Source organism: Trichomonas vaginalis, chromosome VI (genome assembly GCF_026262505.1).
Source record: "Trichomonas vaginalis G3 chromosome VI, whole genome shotgun sequence".
Lineage (NCBI taxonomy): Eukaryota > Parabasalia > Trichomonadida > Trichomonadidae > Trichomonas > Trichomonas vaginalis.
The window spans coordinates 6,325,510-6,350,748 of NC_067208.1; the positions used below are offsets into that span (position 1 = coordinate 6,325,510).

The window sequence follows — 25,239 nt, forward strand, 5'->3', positions numbered from 1 at the left end:
GAAAGTAAGATACAGGGGTATTCTTCATTATCAATAAATTGTAACTTATGTTTACGAATAAATTTAGTACCTTCTTAAAGTGTTTCGTCTATTTCACCATCTAATAAATTTTGTGTTGATTCTGAGACATAATTTTTTATATCTTTCATGAGATTTCTGAACTTCTGATTCTGAAGCTGGGATATTCATTAAACCCTCTACTTCATTTTCAACTTCTCTTAATTCCTTAATTTTTTTCATCTATTTCATCTCTTATTTTTTCCAGTCTTTCAATTTCATCGTATTCATCATCTTTAATTCGTTCTTCATAATATTCAGGGAAAATCAGGTTCTTTAGGTTTTTCTTTTTTAGATGCGGGATATAAGAAATTTATAACATCATCTTTATTCATTTTTCCATCATAATCAAACTCATTTAAAAACTCCGCGAATTTTTGACAATTTCTTAAATAATATTTATCAACCTCATAACCTGCCTCCTCTAATATATCCTTTATTTCCCTGTTTGTGAATCCTAATTTTTTAACGTCGTTAGTCTTGACACTCATTTCATACAAAATAAAAATAAATTATTCAGAAATGTAAGACATGAATTTTTAAAGTTTATTTTACTCGTTTATGACTCCATTGATTCCAATCAGTTCTTCAAAAATAATTAATAAATACCATCCTCCTTTCATTCCTGTTGTCAAAATGTCATGTTGTCACATTTTTTCAGAGAAAGTTGAATTACCTGGTGACCTGGTGACCTGGTGACCTCATCAGTTCTTCAAAAATAATGAATTATTGAATAACCTGACATCATCTATATATAGCTTCTTTTATAAAAGATCAAATAAATTATTTATGTATGGGCTGAGTGTAAATGTATGAATTCATACAATATAGAACGATTTTGTATCATTTTTTTAATGATTTATTCAAAAACGTAAGAATAAAAACCGTAAGAATCATACATTTTTTTAATGATTTATTCAAAAACGTAAGAATAAAAACCGTAAGAATCATACATTTTTTACTTCATATGTTAAAAAAAATGATACAAAATCGCTCGATATTGTATGAATTCTTACATTTACAAAAAAAGTCACACAACCCGTCCATATATACTACTTACAAGACCACTAAAATTGAAAACCGTTTCACTCATTCAATTTTGTCCATAATTTGTTATATTATGGAGGCGTATTCAGAAACACATAATTGAGCTTAAAATTCCATTGCAAAATAAATATAAATAAATAAAAATAAACTTTATAAATAAATAATATATAAATTACATAATCTTATCTAACCATTCGAAGGTAGATCCTTCGAGAGTGTGCACTGGAGGAGTGATTTCCAGCAAATTGTCGATGATTTCTTTTCTTCTCTCGAATATTTTCAGACGTAAATCGGAAAGAGTTCTGTCTGAGCAAACAATTGCTGTGTCCAAAACAGCAGACAAAGAAAGAGATGATTCAGCGAGTGCTGATGTAGCTGCAGCAATTCCAACTGACATAACCTCTTGAGAAAGAGGACCCAATAAAGCTTTAAGTGGCTTTGGAATTCTGCAAACAAAGTTTGATGACTTTCTCAACAAAACTTTGTTTCTTTCAGTGAAGAAAGATGCACTCGAAGGAGAAATAAACAAAGAGTTATCTTGTAACTCTAAAATCGCTTTAACAGCGTAGTTTGCTGATAGAGATCTTGTAAGAGCAATTCTTCTTTTGATCAAGTCATCTTTGGAATTCGATTTAGAAACCAAATAATTTTCTGCTCTTTGACAATTTTCATCTGATTCATCCTCTAAATTCAACAAATCACCGAGTTGTTCGTAACACGAAGAGAGAACAGTCATTGTATATAATACCTTGCTGTCGGATTTAGACATTTCGTGTGATCTAAGTTCGTAAGTCGAACTTGTTCCGAATTTAAATCCTCTGATACTTGTTACATAACAAGAATTGAAAATAGAATTAATACAACCAAACAAATTCATTACACTGATCTCGTGGTGATTGGAAACAGTGTTCCTGTGGATTAAAATTTGTCTCTTCATGCAGTTATCATTGATAAACTCAATTAAAAGTGAGTGATCTTTCAAATGACAAATTTTTCCTGTCAAACGATAAATTGTTGATGTTTCCAAAGTACTCGGCATTCTGGACGGAAGAGAAAGCGGGAATTCTCTATTACATAGTTCCAAATGTGCATTGAAACGTGTGGAAATGTCAATAAACTTTTCAAATGACAAATTCCTTTGTGAAATTATTTCTCTAATTTCCTTCAATTTCTTGGAATCATCATTGATAATTCCAGGATTTGCCAGGTACAAATTAATCATTCCTTGTTCATTAATTCTACAAATAAATTTGGATTCATTTATCAAATCAATGTATTCTCCAAATTCATTGTAAATGAAACTAGCAAAACGAGACATCATCGGTAATGGTTTTAATATTCTGTTCTCAACATTAAAATCTTTTCTTGCGAATTCAGCAATTTGAAGCAAAGGATCACGACCTTTTGTTTCCATCATCTGATGATTGCAGAAATTATCAATATTCGAACGAATAATTATATTGTTTTCTCCTGTTATCAGCAATTGTTCAATCCACATGAACAAATGACGGTAAACATCATCTAGTTTTATCTCAGAAGCAATGTCATATAAGTCTTCAAGAGATTTTCCACAAACAACAATTGTAATTAAAAATACAATTCGTGATGCACTTTCGTATTTCTTCGCCAAAGTGTAATTTCCATATTTCAGATAATGTATGTATATATTAATGCATTGAGATACAATGGATTTGTCTTGGGACCTTCTTTCCGAAGATAATTCGAAAATTGTCGCCAAAAATCCACCCCACAATCTGAAATTTTCTGGATTCGATGTGTCTTCTAAACCAACCCTCAAAGCATTGGAAATTCTTTGGGAAGTAACAACGATTTGTCCATTCTTTGTTTCGCCAACAATTACTTTAACTAAAGGTGCAAATTCCTGTGACAAAACAATATAATTTCCTTCTTCTTCTTGTGAAGTGATGTCAAGTATTGAATCTTTCTTAATTTTCCTTTTCGCTTCTGTGTAGATCTTAAAGAAAGCTGAGTTGAAAGGAGAGAAAGGTTGTCTCATTCTATCAATCTGGGAATCGTTTTGATGTTGGTAAAATGACAAAATATTTTGTAACAAAACAAATCTTTCGGAATTCATAATAGAAGGAGCTGCTTTTCTCAATAACAAATAGTAAATGTTCATGTCTTTGATCTTGTCAACATCTACTTGTGCATCTTTGTTCTCTCCTTCATTTAGAAGTTTCGCAATTGCATCAACAGAAAAATTGACACTTCCTAAAATTCTTTGTAAGAAATCCGAAATGTTTTCGTTTTCTCTCATTGTCAATCTCTCCGAACAACTCATGAACAAGTTAACGACATCTGTAGTTTCTATCTTTGGATCATCAACATGTAATAATCTGTAACTTTCTTCGAAATTTCCTAATAAATAATGAATTGCGCCTGCAACAAAGTTCTTTCCACATTTTGCGAATTCGTTTATGTATTTCGCGAATACGAAATCATTTATTTCATGTGGCATGACCATACTTGCTGTTGGTAATTCTTCATCGAATTTATAGAGATTGTTCAAAGAAATTGATAAATCTCCTGTTTTCTTTGTAGCTTTGAAAGCAAGTTTTGTATTAATAATCAAATCACTTTGTACAATGCTTATTGTTAATGCTTCTAACACACCAGTATGTATGATATGCCTTTGTATACTTAACAAGACATTTTTCAATAAAGCGACGATTATTTCCGAGTCAATTTCAATTATTTTCTTAAAAGTGTAAACACCAATTGAAATTGATGCTCTATGGCCAATACACGTTGCCAAAGCAGCCAACTGTGTCCAGAACTCGAAATCCTGTGGTATTACTATTAAACAGAGCACAGTCAAGTATTTGTCGCACCAAAAGAAAGGCGGCAAAAATGAAACTAAATTCATCATTCTTTCATAAGGAGTTTTTCCTGTAATTTCCTGACATTTCTTCAAACATTTGATTCTCGAACTTGGTGTTGCTTGCATCGAATAAGCAATGAGCATTTGGAGGCTATAAGGTGCTAATATATCCGACATTTCAGGTGTCGAGTTCAAATTCATTGAGAAATGAACAGAAATATGAGGAATTGTCACATTATAAATCATGACTAATTCAATGATTTCTTGGAGAATTAAAATCTTTGCTTTTGTGCAGATTTGTTGTTGCAAATTCATTACGGAAGAATTCACAAATAACTCTGCATTCTTGAGACTTTCTTTTGCAATATCCGCAATGATTTGGGCATATGCTGTTTGGTCTTCTCCCAAATAGTTAATTTTTGTTGTCAACGTGTAATAATTTCCTGGAGATTGCTCGCCATTTTTACATTTCTCCCAAATCAAAGGTATCCATGACAAATCTATTTTTCCAAATTCGATGAGTTCCAGAGCTAAAAATAACATTGGAAGATCGAGTTTTGGATTTTCAACATCTAAAGACTTCATCCAATTCTCGAAAACTTTGAAACAATCATCAACTAAACCATATTTCGCGAGACATTGTTTAACAAATTTTTGAGGAATATCGTTTAAAGCTTGCAACAAATTTGCGCTTGCTTTGAAATTGTAAAGTGCTTGTTGGACATACTGTTTATCGAAATCATAACCATTTGCAATGAAAAAGATCAAGAAAGCGAAGAAGATTTGATCTTTTGGAGATTTCATGATGACAGATTCTATCAATGGTTTATAATTAATTGGATCAGTTTTCAATGCCAGGTAAGGAATGAACTTAATGAACATCTTCTCACGAGCTTGTGGAGGATTGTCTTGTGCAGATGTCAACATTTTATTGACATGACTAAAGATTAAATGGCTTCTAAGTATTTCATCGTATTCATTTTGAGAAATATGTATTCCTAGTTTGATATCTCTCAAGAAAATATCGATGTTTCTTGTTCTTCCTTCATCTTTGAAGAGATTTCTAAATATAGAGAAAGGCAAACATTTTTGAAGACTTGGAACTTCTTTGAACAAATCATTGATGCGGTCAACTTCTGTGCTTTCACAGGAATTCTGTATCAATTTATCTAAGACACACGTGTGAACAACCTGATGAATTACAAAGGGAACAGGTTCGAATAAATCCGGTCTCAAATTTAGGAATTCTCTGATTTTTCCCATGAATGCAAATTCAGATCCATAATGGCAAGCGATCAACAAAGAACTGATCTCGATATAGACTTCATCTGGCATGAATCTCTTCTCGCATAAACTGATGGAAATTTCGAATGCGTGGACAACAGTTTCTGAATCAATTGATCCGAAAATTTGTGGCAATAAAACCATCAGTTTCGTGTAGATTTCGGAATGAATTGTATAAGGATGGATAATTAATTTGGTAATCAATAATGTGCTGGGAATCAAATACTTGTCAGTTAATGACAAGTGATGTGAACTGACATCACAAATATTTTCAATTAAATCTGGTGGCAAATCTTGGATATCATTGATTTTTTGGAAGGGAACAACTAATGATCTCCAGCTTAATTTGTCCCAATCTTTAGCTATGTCGTCGATGAATTCAATCCTCTTGGAATTAGGGATTTCGTTGTATCCGTTCTCGTATAAAACGGATAATTCGGAATTTGACAACATTGGAATTTCGTAAAGTTGTGAAATGACAGAAATGTCAGAAAATTCTGGATTTTCTATGAAAGAATTAATCAAAGCACATCCTGTGTAATAGCAAGCCATTGGAGATAATCCAATTTCTTTAGGAGTTTTTTCCTTAAAGATATTGAAATAGAAGGAAAACAGTTGTTTCGAAGTACTCTTCAATTTCGGAATTTTTGCAATTTTCTTGTCTTCAGAAACAGTCTTTAGAATGCCTAAATAAACAGGATTCTCAACATATTCTTTCGAGCATTCTTCAAGTTTCTCCAAGAACTTATTTATAAAGTTCTCATTACATGTTGTCAAAATAACGTACTCAAAAATGTGACAAATTTTTGGAGAATTGTTATTTGTAAATCTGAGAGTTTCGCAAACTTCGTTTGGATAATAAACAATCATTTCAGACATCAACTGTTTGATGGATGAATACTGGATATAAGGGTATTCATTGATTTTCGCGAGATCCTCAATAAAACTCCTAAATTGAGGTCCGAAATTTCTTCTGAAATCAGGATTTTCGAAATCTCTTGGTTTGAAATTATTTGATTTCAAGATTTCTTTTACAGGCTCAGGATCCATAGGATTATTTGCGAGTTTCCTGACGAAAGCGAAAACATTGTTTGTAGTATCAATCATTGGAGGATCTTGTGGCACCAAAAAGTCTCTTAATTTGATGACTTCAGGTATTTGCAAAATTTGTGGAATTTGTCTTGCCAAAATATTATTCATGAATTTTGGTTTGATGTTTTGGTTGTCTTTATAAGGACCAATAACGAAACACAAGAACAACAAATAGAACAAATACATGTTCCTATAATCCTTTTGATTCTTAGATAATTCCATGATCAAGTTATCAATGATTCTTTCATCGTTTACCTGCAAAAACGGACTGTTAAATCCACAAACCAAACAAAGACAAATCTTAAATGATTTGATAATTAATGATTCGTTCTTTAAACCATCGGCTAATCCATCGATATCGATTCTGCAGTTGACACCTTTAAGAGCCTTGAAAATCTCTTGTTGGAACATCATGTAATGCCTATCATATTTGCATGTGTAATAAAGATAATCAATGTATTTCTTCACTTCACTTGGATCAGAAGATTCTATCGTCGACCTCACAATTTTTCCAAAAGTTTTTGCACCTTGTTTTACAATTTTAATGGAAGGATTAACGATAGCTGCTGTTATATTGATAAGTTCTTTTGCACCTATCAAATGGGGAAAAACTTTCTTTATTGCTGTGCAAGCATTCATGAAACAAAAGAATTCATAAGTATTATAATAATAATTCATGTGATCAATGATTTTCTTGACAATTTCATCTTGTACTCCTTTTGATTTCATGTCTTTAAGGAAGTTAAATACTTGGTATAGTGTGAAATGCTCAGTATAACTTTCCAAATGCATAGAAACAGAAATCAAAGATAAAAAGTAGATGTCATTGCCACCTTTGCAAATAATATCAGCAAAATAATCATTCAAGTTCTTGTACATGTCCATGATATGATTATGCATTGCTTTAAACTTGCTTAAATCAGTGGCAATGTAATGGAATTTCGTTAAAACATCTTTGAGAGCATTTTGATCGTTATCGTTTTCATATTTCTTTTTAATTTCTTCAATTGCTTGGTTTAAAAATGAGAAAACGAACGGTGTTTGAGATTTCTCAGTAGATGTAGTACTTAACGACGTCAAGATTGCATTGATATCTATATCAGAACCTTCCAAACAGAAAGTAAATGGCTTTTCTTTATATGGTTTTTCGTGTGTCGAATTAAACCCAATTTTACAAATGAAATCCGCAATTTCTTGTTGATCATTTCTCTCTTTCACGTTCGGCAAAGCATCCAACAAAGACATGAATAAGTCATTATCTATCTTTGTGAGTTTAAGACGTGGAAAAACCTTCGTAAAGATCTTTGCAGTGATGGAAACACGCTCAGGTTGTTCCGAATTTAATCCGATTTTTAAGTTTTCCAAAATTTGGGAAATTTCGGATTCATTAAAATTAGAATTTTGTTTATCATGACTTGCTCTCATTAAATAAGCCAAAGCAGCAGAGTTTTGTGAATTCGTTGTTACTCTTTCAAACTTTTCACATTCTTTTGCTTTCATTTGTTTTTCATCACCATTTTTTTCGTTTTTCGATGGACAATGGAACTCCAACGCGTTGTAGTATTGTATGATGAACCTGTAAATGATGTCAAGACAAACAGTGAACTTGGATAACTTGATTAATGCCATAAGGAACTTAGTTTCAATTGATTCTAGCATTCTTCCGAAAGATTCGTTTTTTTCTATTTTTAATTTTTCGGCAATTCTCAAAATAAACAAGAAAACTTGTTCTAATTGTCTCATACAATCTTCATTGTTACAATTAGATGCATTTTGAAGCTTCAAATATAAATTCATGAACATTTTTTCAACAATTGAATTATATAAATCGTGTAATGTTGGTAAACCATCATTGCAAAACACAGTGATGAAGCTTTGAACAAGTCTAAAGGTATGGTTGCCTTCCATGACGGCTTCTATTAACAAATTGGAGATATCTTCGGAAATTGATAAATCAACAAGAGTTTTACTCGAGTTGAACAGGTTTTTAAGGAGATCTGCAATGTACCTGTTATACTGGCTCTCTTTTGTGAGAATTTGGTTCTGGTTTTTACGGTTTTCTTTCAAATTTGTATTCAAAATTAAAAATGAACATTTTCCGGAAACAATCATCATCTTAACTATCAATTGGATGATGAAGTTGAACAATCCATTGCTAATTATGCTGTAGGAATCGTAATTCTTCGTAATCCAGTTGTTGAAAAATCTCATTACTTGGAAAAACTTCTCTATGTCAGCATTGACTTGAGATGAGAACTTCTTGAACATTGCTTTCGATTCTTCTTTGCTGTAAACAATGATCGGATTGTAATTTGTGACTAATAAATAATCTAAGTCAGATGTCTTGTTCAAACTATGTGGTTGCTCTTGGAAAGGTACATAGTCTTTGTAAGAAGCACCAATTTCGTTGAAATATAAGCAAAGACCGCGTTGTTTGAGTAAATCTGAAATTGAATGTGTTTCTTGTAAAAGACAAGCGCTGTAAAATATAAAAGCAGTGTTAGCGTTCTTGGATATTTCATCCATGAAAGGTTGTTTCTCCATTTGAGGTGGAATTCCATTTTTTATTTTATTTGAACCGGAAAGGATGAGTTTATCAAATTGCATTGTGTAGTTTATGTTTTTCAGGGAGAAAATTTCGGCTTTTGAGAGGTCGTAGCGAAATCTGTGATTATACATCTCAAGAATGATTTTTTCTTGAATTATCTGGTCATTTTGTGGTCTACCTTGTTGCACACAGGCACAAATGTAGAGTTTTTGGTAGATTGCTGATGGTAAATTCGGATTTGATCTTAATATTGCTTCAATTATTTGTATTTTCTTGGGATTAGTAGAGGGATTTTGTATAGAATCGATAATTAATTGATATCCTTTGATTGATAAATTATCAAACTTCATTTGGGAAATGGAATCAATTATTGTAAGAGCTTCAGTTGCGTTTTTATAAAGACATTCAGGAAGACGATGTAGATAATTTTCTAGAGTTACTGAGAAGTATTGAGAAGGAGTATCTCGTTTAATACACTCACTAAATGCATTTTTAACATTTCTCATCGCTTCTTCATAAGCAAGTGGATCAGAGTTATCATTCTTTAACGGAATCCTGTTAAGTAAGCAAAATAATGGACCATATTGCGGAGGAGGTAAATTTGGAAATTTTTTTAATAGAGAAACAGATCCGTTCTTGGACATTAAGTACTGCAAACCGACGATGTATCGAACAAGATCCCATTCTTCTTGATTGAAATTAGAAGGGGGAGGAGAAATTAGTGTATTGTGAAGAAGAAACTTTGTATCTTCATTTGGAGGTAATCCTCGTAATATAGAAACTGCTTCTTGGAACTTTTCAGGCGTTTTGGCACAGAAAAGCTCAAGGATCTTCTCCATTTATGAGTTGGAAAAAAATAAAGTAAATTTTGGAAAAAAAATGTTAAAATTTTAAATGTTTTATAATCACACAGATTTCTAATGTTTTTCATTTTTTGTTATAAGAAATTTTTTGTCAAAGCCAATTTTTTTTTCCATTCTCAATTCTTAGCAAAGATCGATGCTAAATTCTACAATAAAATAAAGGATACCAAGACATACCTAATAATCAGGAAAGTCATACTTAGGGATGCAGACTTGGCAATTCTGAGGTCATTTTGGCAATTCTTAAAAAAAAATTAAATTTAATTGAGTGGTCTAAGGCCGATAAACCAATATAAGGCTGTTTAGAACGTCTTGTGATTGCAAATCTTGTTATGACTTTGTTACACTGACTAAAATTGTCAAAAAAAAAAAGAGCATCAATGATTAAGAAAGAAATGAAATGTTAAAACAATTGTTTTCAATGATGTAACCAGAAAATAGGCCTACCATCTTGAATGTTCAATACTGCCAAAATTAATAAGGTAATCACCCCACATCTAAAAAGGCCTGATAAAAAATCCAAAATGTCCCAGAAAATTAGATTTTCTTTCCACGATTTCAGACATAGACTATTGTTTCCAGGAAAATTTATATTGTATTTATAGAGAAACTCTTCTTTATCTAATGAAATCATTTTTTTAACTGTAATTTCCTCATAATTATCAACTTGCGTTAGGAAAATTTTTTCATAAATTCCTTGTAAATTCATTATTGTGAGGAGTATATATAAAATTCGACCATATATGCTTGACATAAAATTTATAATTTTTGAATTTCTTTTGTTAAAGCAAAACAAGAGTGTATCAGGGTCGTCATGTAAAATATCGTGAAAATGGACGTATCTACGAGATTTCTCATTAACTTCTTCTAAAAAGTTATTGAATTTTTCTTTTGCATCTTCATTGAAAACATATTCTTCTTTGAATAGATAAACAGCTGCTTCATTTTCATATGTTCTAATTTTTAAAGGTTGGAATTGATATGAACTATAATTAAAATTGTATCTTGCTTCAATATGATAATCAGTAGAATTATTAGCACTGTCATATGTTCTCAAAATTGTGAAATAAGAAATCACTGGTTGCTGTTTAAGGAATGATTTCAAAAATTTTACATCATTTATATTGCGTAACATCATGAAGAAAGATTCTGATGAAAATTTTGTGAGGTTGTTTAATATACGAAATATACAAATGGGCAAAAATATAAGTATTAAAATAAATAGCCAGTGTAATGCATGAAAATTCGGTTCAATTCATTTTTGACACTTTACATATCAGATGTATTATCTAAGAATTATATTATAAAATAATAATTTTGTGTTTTATAAGTTTATTTGTATAAATTGATTCAAAAAAAATGGAAAGACAAGAAGTGGATCTGCCAAATGAAAATCAGATTTATATTACGGCATATCTTGAATATTCTATTGGCAAAAAGACAGCAGACCAAGTTGCAAAAGATTTGCACATAGGTAGAAAAAAATTATTATTAAAATGGCAAGAACTTGGTTTAAATCCAAAAAAGCTCGGAAGACCAGAAACTCCTCTTAGAACAGATTTGTTACCAACCATTCACGAAATAAAAGCTAAGTACAATCTAGATTATAAAAAAGTTTTAGAGAGTTACATACATGATGACACAGTTTCATTTCACGATATGCTTAAATTATACGAAAAAGAGAATCTTTTCAAATTTCGGCGAGATCCAGAAAAAATTGATGAACATCCAAATCAGTATGTTTCCCAATACGTAAATCAGCAATGGCATACTGATTTAAAAAGCTTCAAAGAAGAGACAAATGGTACCAAGCATACTTATCATTTAATTGCCTTTATCGATGACAGATCTCGTTTTTGTATTTATTACGAAATTCTTCCCGATAAAACAATGAAATCAACTTCAAAAGCTTTACAAAATGCTATCGACTCTATCAAAATTATTCCATACGAACTTTTGACAGATAATGGATGCGAATTTACAGGAAAGGACTTCAAAAACGTTCTTCAAGTAAATGGCATTCAACAACATCGGACAGAACCTTACACACCACAGTTAAATGGTAAAATAGAACGTTTTTGGCAAACAATCTTTTCGGCTCGCCCAGATTTTATCGAAATAAGAGAATTTTTACCTCACGCAATAGAAGAATACAACACAGTATGGGTTCATACAGCTCTTAAAGATCTTTTCGGTGGAAAACCTACTCCAAAATCAATTTGGGACCAGGGTCCTAAATGGACAAAGGACTTAAACCCAAATCCTGAGTTCGAAATACAGCCTCGTAACTAAAAATAAAGTAAAAATACGAATAAACATTTTATTATAATTTAAATAATTTTTTATTCATAAAGTAATACGATATATAGCTAAGCTATGTAAGGATATTCTGATGCTGAGAGTTTAAGGGTGCACACGAGAGGATCATGTAAACTTCAGAATTTAGAACCTTATTTTTAGGCATTATCTTGGCTACCTATTTAGGCTCGAAAAGCAAAAAATATCAAAAAATACAACTTGAGTCCATTATGACCCTTTCATGGAGGTAGTTTTTATCCGCTAGTATTTTCCCTTTGAATCTCTTTACAATTCGAAATCAAATTCAAATCTCAGTAGAAGAAAGGAAGAATCGACTTACTACGGTTGTAATACGAATAAATACATATATTTAATTATTTTTATTTACATAATAATTGTTTGAAGCTCATATTCCATCAAATTTTTAAATAAAAACATTAAAATGTTGAAAATGTTCATATATTTTAATAGGGTTTTGGCACTTTATTGAGGAATTACTACATACAGAGTCGAACTGAACTTGATATTTTGAAATTTAAATTATTTATCAAAATTAAAATTTAACTTGAAATTTATAATTATTTAAAAAAAAAAAGGTAGTGGGGCCTCCAGGCACTTCGTGCCCTCTAGCCCTGAAGATGTTTAGTATAATGAAGTTTTTTTTTTCTTGGGATGGGCTTCCAGGCGCGTTGCGCCCTCTAGCCCATAAAAAATTTTTGAGAGTCGTCGCCGTTGACTTTTTTGTAGAGCACTCAAAATAGTATAACTTTGTCCGGACAAGTAAGGGTCTATCGTCGCTACAGGAAAAGTTACAGGCGTTCCAAGGAAGTATACTTTGAGAAGCCTTTTCTCCCTTATAGAATGAGATAGGACGGTTATTTTACAAAACTGACAACACTTTGACCGAGTAGTTTTTTGTGCTGAACAAAAAGTGTCATATAAACATCTGTCAAAAACCGCTTTTTAACTTCACTTAAAATGCCACGTAAGCTACGTAAGAATATACGTAAGAGGAAGAGAGCATTGAAACATCCAATAGTAAAACTGACACCACAACAACAGTTGCAACAACAAATGATGAATGACCCCACTATGTTGCAACAAAATGTCAAGCAACCCTATGCTTTTAAACCGAGTTATTGGTGCACAGAGTGGAGGTTTAAGAGCGGCACTTTTAGCGAAAATGGCAGGCTATGGTGGAGCTGCAGACGGAACAGCTTATAACCCTCAAAGTCAAATGAATTTGAGTTCACTCAAAAATCAAATAACAGATGTCAAAAAGTCAAACATAGACATACAGAAACAAATAAGTGAAAACGAAAAGAAACTAGAATATGACAGACACACAAAGAAACTCAATGAGTTAAACGTAGAGAAAAAGAAGAAAGAAGAACAACTGAAAGAACTAAGTACAGAGGAATATGCGAAAAAAGTGTCAGAAAAAGCAGCAGAAGTAGCAAAAATGGAACAAGATGTTATAAATTTGAAAAACCATACTACTCAATATAAAGTACTGAAAGATGAAGAGATAAAACAAAAAGCCCTGAAGACATATATGGATAGCGATGAGTATAAAAAAGAAGTTGAAGCAAATGTAAAGGCAGAAAAACTTTTACAGTTGCAAAACCAAACCGTACAGTATGAAAACTTAGCACAAGAAAGTAAAAATAACGACGCAGCCATGCAAAAGGCAATGAAAAGCGCAGAATATATAAAAGCTAATAATGACTGGTTAGATGCCCAAGCCAACGCTAAAGCAGCCCAACTTATAGGGTCAATAAGGACAAAAATACAAGCGGATGAAGACAATTCAAATGAAGCTTTAATGAATGCTGACTTTAAGAACGCCTTCGAAGCTCTTCATAGTAAGGTGAAACTAGTGAACGACTTCTCATCTGGAAAGAAACTGAAGTCTGAAGGTTTCGACAAAGAGTTAAGAGAAGTAGCACAAAATATGACGAAAATAACAGATGCAGCAACGAGACAGGCAGTTCAAAGTGCCTATGACGCCGTTAGAGCAACTGTTGTGGAAAGTCAAGAAAAAGAGTTACAACAGACCAAAACAGACCTAGTAAATGCTTTCTTAAAAACGAAAAGTCAGGTAGGACATTATGCTGCAGATGGAACATATGTGCCAGCTGGTGGAACTTATATACCAGCTGGTGGAACTTATATACTAGCTAGTGGAACTTATATACCACCAAACCCTCCAAGAGAAGCACCTGCACCAGGACTACCTAAAACATTTACATCGTCACATGGACACAGACACAGGCATGCACCAAAACCAACACAACAACCAACAGTTCAAAATCCAGCACAACAACCAACAGTTCAAAACACTGCACCACAACCAACAGTTCAAAACACTGCACCACAACCAACAGTTCAAAACACTGCACCACAACCAACAGTTCAAAACACTGCACAGCAACAACCACAAACAGAGCAAGGACATAAAAGAAGTAGAGAACAAGGAAACCAAGAATTCTTAAAAATGCTTAAGGAAAATTATGGTTACCCAGCTACTCTTGACTTTAGTGACAGATATAAAGAAGCTATTAGAAAGTTCAAGGAAGGAAATACTGACCCGAACCTATTTAGCTTTATGGTTCAGCACCAAATGGGATATAATTTCAAACCTGGAAAATACAAGCTCGCTAAGGGATATGATTTAATAGCATATCATCCAAATGACATGACTGAATTTACTCCGAGATATTTGGTGTCAGAGATAAATGATAATTCAACTATCTTCATGAAACGCGTAAAAAATAGAGACGGAACGAAAGAAGAAAGGGTTATGAATGCGGATGACTTAGATAGGGAACTTTTTAAAAACGGTCTCGGAATATATGAAATGCCAGCAGATGAGGTACAAAAAACTCAACAGGAAGAAGTTCAGATACAACCAGACATGGAAGAAATAGTTCAGCAACAACAGCTAGAAGAGCCAGAAGGAAACGAACAAGTCCCTCCTTTGGAAACTAACTTCACAGAACTAGATGAAGATTTGGAACAGCCGAAAAATCTTGACCCTCAACAAGTGTATGCGGGGAATATGGAATCTTTCCAAGAGTCTAAGAAAAATTCGGCTGACATAGTAGAAGAATATCGAAAAATGTTCGCCGACATACAAAAGACTCCAACATCAGATGAAAATATTCAGCATAGAATGGAAGAACTGAAAGAAAGTGTACGCAAATACAACAATCCTTTTTACTTACGACCATATAACGTTCAATCTTTGGCTGAACTCGGTGAAAATAAAAGGTTAAATTTCACCAAAACATATAGAAATGAAACATTGTTTAAAGTTCATTCAGAACCTAACCAATATGGAAACAAACCTACTTTTGTTTCTGCAGACTATGGAACTACAATGAGATGGGGTCATAAAGCTAATCCGGATAGGTGGTTCATAAACTTACAACCACAATTCCAAGAAGTTGTAGACGCAATGGAAGTGAATGGTGAACCAGATATAGCTGGTATTTTCAGCGCGGCTTTAATGCCATTGAAAGATATGAAAGATGCAGATATTTTGGACCAGTATGAAATGAACATGGCTGATGGAAATATAACACCTGACGTTCTAGAACATTTATCTCAAAGAACTACACAGAACCATAGAGATGGTATATTTGGTGAAGAGTTTAGAAAGAAAGTTAGGGAGAGAGAAGGAAGAGAACCTATTGTACATGACCTTGCAAACGAAAGTTTGCAAAATGTCATAAAAACTTACTTTGCAGACAATGAACCGAGAATGGATGAATATTTAAGAAAACTCAAATGGACAGTACCAAATGAAATGTTAGTATTGAAAAACATGTTCCATGACAAAATAAAACCAACTACAGAAATAAATGACGCAAGACTGAAACATTGGGTAAAAGCTTTCCCATTCACAAAAGATATTATTGGTAACATGGAAAGAAAACCAGAATGGCTACAAAAACATATATTTGGAAACGAGCTTATTCCATATGGACAAGCTCTGTTTGAAGAGCTTGAACCGGAAACTCAGGAAAGAGTCATGCAAACAATACGCGAAGACTCAAATACAAACTATGACAAAATCTTTCTAGGATATAGGTTACCTGAGATGGGCGACCAGAGCCCAAAGGCAAAAAGGACATGGGAAATTTACAACATACTAGGTGAACATGAGGCAAAGATGCAACAACTTGAAGCAGAGGGCAAGTTACCAAAAGCGACACCAAAGAAGAAGAGTAGAACAAAGTGAAAATAGTGAAGAAGTAACTTCATCTAGTGAAAGTAGTGGCAATGAAGGAAAAAGAAGAGTTAAAGATTCAGTTAAAAACTCAGTCAGGAAGAAAGTAAAGCTTGGTCCGAGTGGGTTCTATTATGACATATAAATCCAACTATTCTATATTTTTACCCATATGAAATGTACGCCGCTCAGAATATAACGCCAACAGTTTTGGATGCCATGAACGGAAATGTTTCCGAATGGTATAACGAATGCGACAATGCCATTAGAAGGTCAGAAATAGTTCCTGGAACTTACGAATATACAACTGCTGTTTCTTATGGAAACGTAGGTGAGTTTGGAGAAGGTTCTTCAACAACAGTAGATATTGCTTGCGACAGGTTTCATATTATTTCTATTGACAACTCATTCTTATACGTGGAACAAGACATTGAAATAAACCTTCTGCCAAGTTGTCTGACAAGAAAGGTTGCAATGGAATTTTCTATGTCGGATACCAATATGCTCCAGAAGTTTTCATGGATATAAGATATATTCTAACTCTGACTTAGTTCAAACAGTAACATGGGCAAACTATGAATGGTTCGCTTTGAGAAACTCAGTACAACCACAAGCTAGAGAACAAACAGACCAGTATGCAAATATTGAGAAAATAAAAGACTTGACCCTAACGTTCCAGGAGTTTATGTTAACCTTTCTGGTTCAGATGGAACTGCTGCCACTAAAGTAAAACTGAAACTTAGAGTTCCTTTGTCATCTTTCCTCATCTTCAGGTTTTTAAGATACTTGCCAAACTGGGCAGGAAAAATTTCTATTGAACTTACTCCAAGCAAAAATAACTTAGTCATTGCACCAACACAAGACCATTCACTATTACAGACGTAAAGGGAACAAATCAAACGTCATTCGCCGAATTTTGCAAAGACAAAGTTGACTTAGACTTTGGTTTCTAAACTTCAACAATGAAGTAAACTATTATTTCAATGCTGCTGGAACTGCTTGGGACCCAGTTAAGTTTACATGCGAAAAAATTTGAATGCAAGAGAATAGAAAGCAGACTTGCAGTCTATATGTTGGACCCAGATATTTCAAATGCTTTAGCTGCCAAAATATATTGCAGTTCCACTTATGTTCCCTATACACCAAATATCTGTCAAAGACTTTGCAGGTGAAGTTGGACCAAAATCCAGGAGCCGAAGGTGCAAGAACAGATATTGCTTTAACAACTGCAATGAAACATGCAGATACTATGTTTGTACTGTTCAGACGAACTATAAATGACTATTCTTGTTTCTACAACCCCGGTATTAAATATCATATAACATAGATGGCAAATATTATCTCAAGAGAAGAATATTCTACAGTTGAGGATATGAGGTCATACAACTTGACATTAGATGCTATGAACTTAACAACAACTTCACAACAACCATTAACCCTGAATGCAAAGTTCTATTATGCCATATGTGAAAGTATGGACTCATACAGGAGGTCAAAAAACTCAATATACAAATGGAGACGCGTTCAAACTTTTGGCTTGGCATTCCATTTGCTGACTCAGAAGACTTTTGGGTGGTATTTCAACTGTTGGTACTGTACAAATACAATATACTGGTGACAGAGACGGTCCAGATGAATTGAAAGCAAAGAAGTTTACAAAACCAATAGCACTTTTCACGGAAGATGCTCTTTTGAAGATTCGTTCGATGAAACCTGCTGGGGCTCCTCAGATTGCATAACGACAGCTTCCATCGAGCAGATTTTGGCAGCAGGTCAGTAAGTTGTTCTTGAACTGACTTCTCTCCGTCATATTGACAGTACGCCAGTTTTGACATAATATTGTATTATAAACTTACCTTTAGAAATATCTGTAAGTTTTTGAAGTTATTTTTTGTCTGCTTCAAGAACTTTCACACCATTTCAGTTATACCAACTTCTTTGCTTTATGGAAATATTTTGGTTCAGCAAATATTGCTATTCTATAACATTTACCATTGTTTGTATAAAGAACTATTCTGTCAATGTATTTGTATTGTTTGTGTGTGTAAACTTTGTTCTGCTTTTCAATTTCGAAGAGATATCCGAATACGTCCATCTTTTTATTCTAAGTAAAATGTCATTTCCGAAAAATAGAAGCGTGAGTGTTTCAAAAGGTTTTAATGGCGGTGGCAGATGTGAAGTTAAATTCACCAACTCAAACAAACAGTCAAAGTGTTATTGTCAATGTCAAAGACAGAGATGTTGAAGTGGGGAAACCATACGAAGACGAAGATGGTATAACAATTGTTCCTGTAAAAGAACAACCAACATATCCTGAAGTTAGCAGAGACTTAAGTTCTGTTGCAGATATTCGAAACGACTACCAACAACTGAAAGACAAACTTCAAACTCAGGAGAAGATTTGTCAAGCTTTAGTATAATGTTAAACTTGGTCGAACACAACCCTGTAAAAGTGAACTCATATGTCATTGCACCTCATGAAGTTTTGAAAGAACTATTGAAACTTTTGACAGAGGCAGACGATATAAACATCAAAGAAATAGAACCCGACATTAGTTGCTGTGGTGTTTCATATAATGTCATTGACAAGATATACGTTATGAAAGGAGGTGAAACGTTGAACTTAAAGTATAGTTTCCCAGACGTCATAAAATATTTGACGACCACAACATTTCATTAAAGTTTATTTGCTAAGTAAATGGCAGAAGACATAATGGTTTATACTATTACGACTAAAAACCCTGAGTCATATAATTCTATAACAACAAACTTACAAAGTCCTCAAGGACGATATTGTAAACTAACCTTAAACACAATGACGACTAAAGCCTGTTTTGCTCTTTTGACACCAGAAGACTTTATTGTTGTGAATGGTAAAAAATACTCCTTTGAAGATACTTACTCAGATATACCACCAACAGGTTTTGTTGACTTATTTAATACTTTAAGTACGGGTGTAACATGTGCTGCAACTAGAGCAGGTTTCATTATGTTTGGATGTCCGACTGAGTTTACTATAAACGATATGAGCTATAATACAAAACTTATTTCTGGTTTTACTACCAACAGTTTCCTATAACAGGAAAAGGTGTCATACAAGGAATGTCTATTCCATTGACATTAAGCACACCAATCTTATATATTGTTTCAAACTTAGGTTCAAAGTGTTATTCGAATGTTGACAGAAAACTATTATGACCAAAAGATACTTATGCGTATAAACAATACTTTCTCTGCTGGTTTGCCTATTGTTCATTCGAATGCAGAATTTTCAACCTTAGTGAACTCAAACACTTTGGCAAGTATAACGTTGACATTAGTTGACGCAAACTTTGTTCCTGTAAAACTTTTATGTCCTATGTATTTGTCAATGACGGCAGAAAGTTTCGAATTGGAAGATGCAAACTGGTGAAAGTATTGTATTACAAGAACAACTTCAACAACAAATAGCTCAAGAACAACAAATGCAACAAATGCAACAACAAAGTCAAGAATAAAAAAAATATTTTTTTATTTTTATAAAAATGTACAGAATAGATGTTTCAGATTTTTATGACTTCCAAGCATTCAGAAATATGTGTCCATTTAGAGACTATAACAAAGCAGTCGAGAATTTGAAACGTTTAGTCATTTATGTGACTCTGCCCCAGAATGTTATGTTATGAAAGAATGGGATGTAGTCTTTAACAAACCAAGAGCAACAATAGTTTCAGAACAAGAATGTAGACAGAAACTTAAGAAAATAAAAGTTGTACAAGTTGGAATGAAGATGTTAGATGCTTGGGATATCTTATTGTCAAAACTTGAAGATTTTTCAGTTCGTGGTATAAAGTTTCTATACACCTTCTCCAAACTTCTATTCTATCTTCACTGGATATAAATACGAACAAGTAGAATGGAAAGAAAATATTATAGAAGCTTGGTTAGACCATGTCAAAGAAATTATATGCAATGGAAACGAAAAGGTTTATGAGTATATCTTATGTTGGTTTGCAAACATCTTACAACATCCAAGTGCTAAAAATGAAACTGCTCTCATTATAATTGGAAAACAAGGAACTGGTAAGAACACATTCTTTACAGATATTTTGTGCAAACTGTTAGAAGGTTATTCGAACCCGAATATGACAAACTTAGAAAACATCTGTGGCAAGTTTAACTCCTCAATAGAGAATATGAAACTTATAGTTTGCAATGAACTTCAAAGTATAGATACAACAAAAGTTTTGAACTCAGATGCTTTGAAGAGTCTTATAACAGACAAGTTGGAGTTGTTGAAAGAAATATAAAGACCAAAGAGTTTGTGAAAATGTTGCAAACTTCATTATGGTTTCAAACAATGCTGTTCCGATGAAGTTAGAAAGTTCTGACAGAAGATATGTAGTTGTCAGAACGTCAGATTCTCATATGCAAGATACAGAATATTTTGACGACTTAGCAAACTTTGACATCTGACTTTTAAACCACTTGTTCTCATTTTCATGACATTAGATATTTCAAAGTTCAATCCAAGACAAATTCCACATACCGAAGAGAGACAAACATTGTTAGAAGCAAACAAGAGTGTATATGAACTGTTCATAGATGAAACTGACTTATGAGTGTTTAGATGAAAGGTCATTGTACGATTCGTATAAACAATATTGTCAAGAATATGGTTATATGACAGCGTCTAAACGAACATTCTTGGCAAATGTCAAAAGTCTTTTAGACGTACAGAATGGTGTTATATACAAAAGAAAAATTTTTCTGAGTAAATTTAAAAAAAAATATTTTTTTATCGATAGAAAAGATGACAGAAAAATTAACTTTTTACATAGCGCCAGACCCTTCTTGCCCACATCTTTTTTAAGCCACAATATATAGACATAAAACTAAATAGAGAAAGCGAAATTCTACAAACAGAAGAAACATATAGAGACCTAGATAACGAAAATGGATATGCGCTATTCTGGTTAGATTGTCCTTATGAAATGTATGAAAAAAAGGCTTTATATGAAGAATATAGAAAAATATTGTCATGAAAAACGATATAAGACCAAGCTCTAGAGAAAATTCTATGCTGGTATAAAACATCTTTTCGAATTCGAATGGCAAATATAGAAAAGAAATAATTTTTCTGAGTAAATTTAAAAAAAAAATATTTTTTTATCCGATAGAAAAAGATGGCAAAATTCATCTCAGTAAACAAGTACATGTCAGGACTTAAAGAAGAACTAGACCCATTCACATATTTGAATGTTTACTTCTACCATTTTGAAAAGTCTTCATTCAGCAAAGTTTGGAACATCGAACCAGTTAAGTTTGCTATTGTGACTAAAAATGGTGCGAAATTTGAAGACTTAGAGATAGAAGGTTTGTTAACAGTCAAAGAAAGTTTTGACAGAAGGTTCTCAAACCTTAAAGAAGGCAAAGCATACAAACTTGTTATACCTTATGAACCAAGAAAGCAGACGACTATGAATATTATGAGTCTAAGATAGTTGAAGTTCAAGGTAAATTGTGGTAAAAAGATTTAGAGTCTAAGCCAGTGTTTGCTCCTAAAGAGGAAGAGAACATTGACATTGACCCAGAAATGTTCTAAAATAAAATTTTATTTTTACATGTCATATCTCCCCTTCTCTGGAACTGGTTCAGGTTCTTTCTTCTCTTCTTTCTACTTTCTTTTCTTTCTTCTTCTTTTCTGGTGGAGTTATGTCAAATTCTCCGAACCATATTTATGTAAAAGTTCTTTGTCCTTTAATAGCTCATCTATTCTGTTTTCTATTTCATCTTCAAGAACAGCGCATGTGTCTTCTTTGCATTCGAAGAACTTTTGTTGGACTTCATCTTTCCAATCGGTGTCATCTCTGTCAACAAGCTGTCATTGACAAATTTTAAGACTCTGCTCTGCTTAATGTTTTATGGTTCTTGTCATATTCCCAGAAACAGAACTTTAGAACAAATTCACCTTTCTTGTTTACACTATGTAAGATTTTATGGTCGACAGATGTTTTGCTGTCAAAAAGTTTGTCTCGAATATAGATAGCGAAATCGCTAGACATTTTCTAAAAGATAAAAATTTTAATTTTTCTAAAAATATGTTAGAAAAAAAGTTTGCTGACATTGACAAGAAATTTGAGAATGTTTTAAACAAGAACAAGAGGAAGTTAGAAAATGCTCAGATAAAACCTATACATGACAAGTTCTTATTTGCTCAGAATGGTATAACAGGTCTAATTGCACCACCTGGGTCGGGTAAGACTTTCACTTATCTTAAAATGGCTGCACAACAACAAGAACTAGATGAGAAGAACCCATTCTATGAGTTAGTTGTTATTTGTAGTACTTCTGGTCAATTTGACCAAACCGTCAATTCGTTCAAAGATATTATAAAGAAGTCTAAGTTAGTATGTATAAAGGATACTGAGTTGTTAGATTGGATAAAGAAGTACCAAAGAAGAGTTTTGAAGTATAATGCTATAAATGAGTATGTCAATTCGAAGTTTAAAGACCCAAATGAGGAAATGCAGAGAATATTAGAGAAGAAACACTTCAGAAACAAACAGAAAGAGATAGAATACATTTCGAAGAAATTGCAATCTTACGATTGGAAGACATACCCTCATAGATGTCTTCTTATCTTAGATGACTTTGCTTCTCATCCTTTGTTAAAGAATAGAGAACAAGATATGTGTCGAATTCTTAAGAAGCTCAGACACTTTAACATCTCAGTTGTCATTTGTGTACAGACAGCAAAGAGTTTAAGTAAGGATGTTAAAAGAATACTTACTGACATTATACTTTTCCCCGGATTGTCCGAAGACGATTTCATGGAACTTATGAAAGAGTCCATGGCAGGTAAGTTTGACAGACATGAACTATGGGAGAAGTACAAAGTCATACAAGACCCTCATACTTCTTTCAGAATTCATATCTACGCAAACAAAGTTCAAATTGTAAAAAGTCAAGCTTGAAAAATAAAGAGTTCATTTACCCTACTTGTTTGAAGTTGTCAAAATACTCTGTTATTTTTTCTTTCAGTAGCGGTAAGTCTTCTTTGAATGTAAGTATTGTACAACCTTTAATATCATAGTGTGTTTGAGGAAGAGTACTTTTGACAATTTCCTTTATTTGCTCATTCGGTGTCATTGAAATCGGTAAGTTTTCACGATAGAACCAGTTTCTGTCAGATTTATATATTTTAGCGAGGTCATAAAAGCTCTTGTTGTTTCTTCTCACTAAATGCAACATAACCATATCTCTATCTTCTTCTTTCTCCATCTCTTCAGCGTAAATCATATACTTATAGCTTTTTTCCTTACCTTTTGGTACCGAACGTGGTATTCTTTTCTGAATGCTTTTGTCTTTTGCTTCAAGCTTGTTTTCCATCTCTTCACGTTCTTGTCTATGAATTTCGTCAAGAAGTCTGTAAATATTCCAAGCATAACGAGGCGAAGCCCACATTGCAACAGCATTTACAAGAAGTCTATGTACATACCAACCTCTCAAACCATTTGGCAAATTTTTACGATTTTCATGAGTTTTAGGCGACCCCGAAGGAAGTCGGTCTCGCTGTGCTTCGCTCAAAAGTTCTTGTGTGCTTTGGTTTTTGAACCAATCGTCTGTATGTTTGGTATCTGGAGCAAAACATGCTGTCAAAATACTTTGCATTTGGTACATATCGTCTTTGACCGAACGAATGAGACGGAGTTGTTTGTTAAACTGTATGTACTCATATTCTTCATTTATGGCTTCATGAACGATAGCAGTTGTTGTGTTCTCTGATGTTGACATATCTGTCCTTACATACAAAATAAAAAATAAATAAAAATAAAACTAACTTTATTTTTTCTGACTTTCACAAAAGACCAAAAATAAACGCTTTACATGTATTTTTCAGCAACTTCGTCAAATAATTTTATAGCTTTATCTATCTCATCTACTTCAAACGTTTCTTTACCTTTTATGGGAGCACCATACATTTTCTCAAACTTTTCAAGTAGTTCTGTTTCAGCAGCTCTCATATCATTAGCAAACACAACCTTGACTCTATTGACTGTACTGTCATATCTTTGAGTTATATTATATGTTCTTCCTATCTTATATCTTTTTGTGTTGAAGTCCTTCGGTTTCTGAACGATGTAAAGTAAGCCTTCACTGCAACGTTCCGTATCGAATGAACCATATGTTATGAAGTTATATCCAACAACTGGGTCTAACCATAACAAAACTATTGGTATAAGACTTTTGTCGATGAGATATGCTGTAGTTCCATAGAATCTTACCGATATCATAAGCTCAGGATTTCTTGTCAAAATTTTCTGAGTTGAAGCAATTCTAACCCAGTCGTGTGTTTTCTTTCCAGATGGAAATATAATGTCTGACAAAGAATATTTGTTGTATTTCTTTGAGTATCTTACGTTTAAATCACCTATTCTAACCAATTTGGTGTCATTGTCTATCTTTTTAACTGTTTCAAACTCAATGTTTGACATATATGTCTTTACATACAAAATAAAAAAATAAATAAAAATAAAACTAACTTTATTTTTTCTATCTTAAGGAAATTCATGATTTTCATAGAGTTTTGGCGACTAAGGTTTCTTACCTACTCGCTGTTCTTCACTGTTTTCATACGGAATCTCTTCTCTCGGTTTTCCGAGGGAAGCAATCTTATGCCATTTTACTCAGATTTTTGGTCATTTTTCAATAAAAATATAATTTAGGGTAGAAGGTTAGATCTAACCTCTTTTCTAACCTCTTTTCTACCCTCTTGAATTTGTCATGATTTCATCGTAAATGTTTTGTCATGATTTCATCGTACATGTTTTGTCAAGACTTCTTCGTACATGTTTTGTCAAGACTTCTTCGTAATGAGTGTAAAGGACCCAAAAATATATTTTAGGGTAGAAGGTTAGATCTAACCTCTTTTCTACCCTCTTGAATTTGTCATGATTTCATCGTAAATGTTTTGTCAAGACTTCTTCGTACA

At 33.0% G+C, this 25,239-nt stretch overlaps 5 protein-coding genes across 5 annotated transcripts, besides 6 other annotated features; 2 read left to right on the forward strand and 3 right to left on the reverse strand.

Annotated features, from left to right (window-relative positions):
- Positions 1-506: part of a mobile genetic element that runs on past the window's edge.
- Positions 138-584: a mobile genetic element.
- A 654-nt stretch (positions 585-1,238) lies between these two features.
- TVAGG3_0815540 (uncharacterized protein) lies at positions 1,239-9,709 on the reverse strand (the record flags this gene model as incomplete). The annotated part of the gene is made up of 1 exon (XM_001300251.1): positions 1,277-9,709. The coding sequence occupies one exon, from the start codon at positions 9,707-9,709 to the stop codon at positions 1,277-1,279; it is 8,433 nt and encodes a 2,810-aa protein (XP_001300252.1).
- A 1,320-nt stretch (positions 9,710-11,029) lies between these two features.
- Positions 11,030-11,074: a mobile genetic element.
- An 18-nt stretch (positions 11,075-11,092) lies between these two features.
- Positions 11,093-12,021: a mobile genetic element.
- A 1-nt stretch (position 12,022) lies between these two features.
- Positions 12,023-12,067: a mobile genetic element.
- A 3,289-nt stretch (positions 12,068-15,356) lies between these two features.
- Positions 15,357-25,239: part of a mobile genetic element that runs on past the window's edge.
- On the forward strand, positions 15,843-16,277 carry TVAGG3_0815590 (protein of unknown function, DUF4106 family; the record flags this gene model as incomplete). Its single annotated transcript, XM_051247824.1, has 1 exon — positions 15,843-16,277. The coding sequence occupies one exon, from the start codon at positions 15,843-15,845 to the stop codon at positions 16,275-16,277; it is 435 nt and encodes a 144-aa protein (XP_051083299.1).
- On the forward strand, positions 22,772-23,221 carry TVAGG3_0815600 (protein of unknown function, DUF4106 family; the record flags this gene model as incomplete). Its single annotated transcript, XM_051247825.1, has 1 exon — positions 22,772-23,221. One exon carries the CDS (start codon positions 22,772-22,774, stop codon positions 23,219-23,221), a length of 450 nt encoding a protein of 149 aa, XP_051083300.1.
- TVAGG3_0815610 (KilA, N-terminal/APSES-type HTH, DNA-binding family) lies at positions 23,327-23,918 on the reverse strand (the record flags this gene model as incomplete). The annotated part of the gene is made up of 1 exon (XM_051247826.1): positions 23,327-23,918. A coding segment is annotated over one exon (592 nt), but the record flags the coding sequence as incomplete, so codon positions are not given.
- Positions 24,131-24,529, reverse strand: TVAGG3_0815620 (organellar and viral DNA polymerase type B; the record flags this gene model as incomplete). The annotated part of the gene is made up of 1 exon (XM_051247827.1): positions 24,131-24,529. A coding segment is annotated over one exon (399 nt), but the record flags the coding sequence as incomplete, so codon positions are not given.